The sequence below is a fragment of the Rana temporaria genome, chromosome 4 (genome assembly GCF_905171775.1).
Source record: "Rana temporaria chromosome 4, aRanTem1.1, whole genome shotgun sequence".
Lineage (NCBI taxonomy): Eukaryota > Metazoa > Chordata > Amphibia > Anura > Ranidae > Rana > Rana temporaria.
Window position 1 is genome coordinate 55744014 of NC_053492.1, and position 1861 is coordinate 55745874.

Here is a 1861-nt window from a genome sequence, read left to right on the forward strand (position 1 = left end):
AACCAATTCTGTCATATGCCTCTGCTGCGGGAGATCCAGGAAAATAATCCTGTTTATTATAGGAATTTTCTGAGGATGTCTGATCCCGTCTTTCAGCACCTGTTGGCTTTGGTGTCGCCTTATATTACCAGGCAGGACACTGTTATGCGGGAAGCCATCAGCGCTGAACAGAGGCTAGTTGCCACCTTACGGTATCTGGCAACTGGGAGAAGCTTGCAGGACTTAAAGTTATCGACGGGCATCTCCCCCCAGGCTCTGGGCCTCATAATCCCAGATACCTGTTCTGCCATTATCCATGTTCTGCAGGATGACTATATGAGGGTAAATTGTCAACTTTAATATCACATGTAATGTATGCTAATGTATTGTAATTATTCCCTTCCTCCCTACTTACCATGCTTGTAATGTACTGTGAATGTCCCCTTTGCCCCCATGCATGCTCTAAGCTCTTATTGATGTCCCTTTTAAGGCCGACATGCCTATTTCCCTTCACTTACCTCCCCAGCATGCTATCCTGGGCCCTAACACACCTAGCCTAGTCACTTTCCAATGTATTGTGTTATATCCATTGTAATGTCCCCCCCCCCCCCTCCAAAATGTGTATTAAAGTCTAGGTTCACCCAGAAAAATTTAACAAATCTTGGTGAACCTAGACTTTAATAGTCATTTTGGAGAGGGCTAGATGAGTTTGGGAGTTCCAGAAAAAAAAAAAAAAACAGGAACTCCCAAACTCATCTAGCCCTCTCCAAAATGACTCTTAAAGTCTAGGTTCACCAAGAAAAAATATAAAAAATCGGGGTGAACCTAGACTTTAATAGTCATTTTGGAGAGGGCTAGATGAGTTTGGGAGTTCCAGATTTCCTTTTATTTTTTATTTTTTTTTGAACTCCCAAATTTGATCATTGATCCATCAGAGGGGGTGATGTAAGTGCTAATTGTGCGTTATATTTTAGGTGTAAAAAGCTCTTTTAATTTAAAAATTAGAATTATTATTATGTCTTTGTATAACGTGCTTGCAATGTTATGTGCCTAATTTTTTGTAACAATTTTATTTTTCAATTACACAGCTTCCGTCCACGCCACAGGAATGGCAGACTGTGGCAGCGGAGTTTGAGACGCGTTGGAACTTCTCCAACTGCGGGGGAGCCATCGACGGAAAGCACGTCCGCATCGTGCCTCCACCCCGTTCTGGTTCCCAGTTCTACAACTACAAGGGGTTCAACAGTATTGTGCTGATGGCGGTGGTGTCAGCACAGTACGAATTTCTGTACGTTGATGTGGGCAAGAACGGCCGGATGTCGGATGGGGGAGCTTTCAGGCAGACTGAGTTCGGGGAACGACTCCAAGACGAAGATCTCGCATTGCCACCGGATGCGGACAACGTGGAAGGACTCCCCTTCGTCTTCTTGGCTGATGAAGCTTTTGGCCTGGGACCCCATCTAATGAGGCCATTCCCCCAGCGCACCCTCACCCCAGAGAGGAGTGTTTTTAATTACCGGCTGGCCAGAGCCCGGAGGGTGGTGGAGAACGCCTTCGGGATAATGGCCAGCCGGTTCCGCCTGTTCCTAACCTCGATCCATATGGCGGAGTACAAATGGAACTATATCATATTTGCATGCTGCATTTTACACAATTTTTTGCGGCGAAATTCGCCAAACTATATGGCCACGGTTGGGCCTGAGGCTGGACTTAACAATCCGGATCAAATGTTGCCGGGCCTGGAACCTGCCCGTACTGGCTTGCCCCCCCAAAGTGGCCGTGCAGTCCGTGACCAATATATGGACTATTTTATGGGTAGGGGGGCCATTCCCTCCCAAGCCAATTTGGCTTAGCTTTGTTTTATCCCAAATTATAAATCTGT

At 46.1% G+C, this 1861-nt stretch overlaps 1 protein-coding gene across 1 annotated transcript; it reads left to right on the forward strand.

Annotated features, from left to right (window-relative positions):
• Positions 1-218: 218 nt before the first annotated feature.
• On the forward strand, positions 219-1861 carry LOC120935291 (putative nuclease HARBI1). Its single transcript, XM_040347431.1, has 2 exons — positions 219-321; positions 1068-1861. Exons 1-2 carry the CDS (start codon positions 316-318, stop codon positions 1830-1832), a joined length of 771 nt encoding a protein of 256 aa, XP_040203365.1. The 5' UTR covers positions 219-315; the 3' UTR covers positions 1833-1861.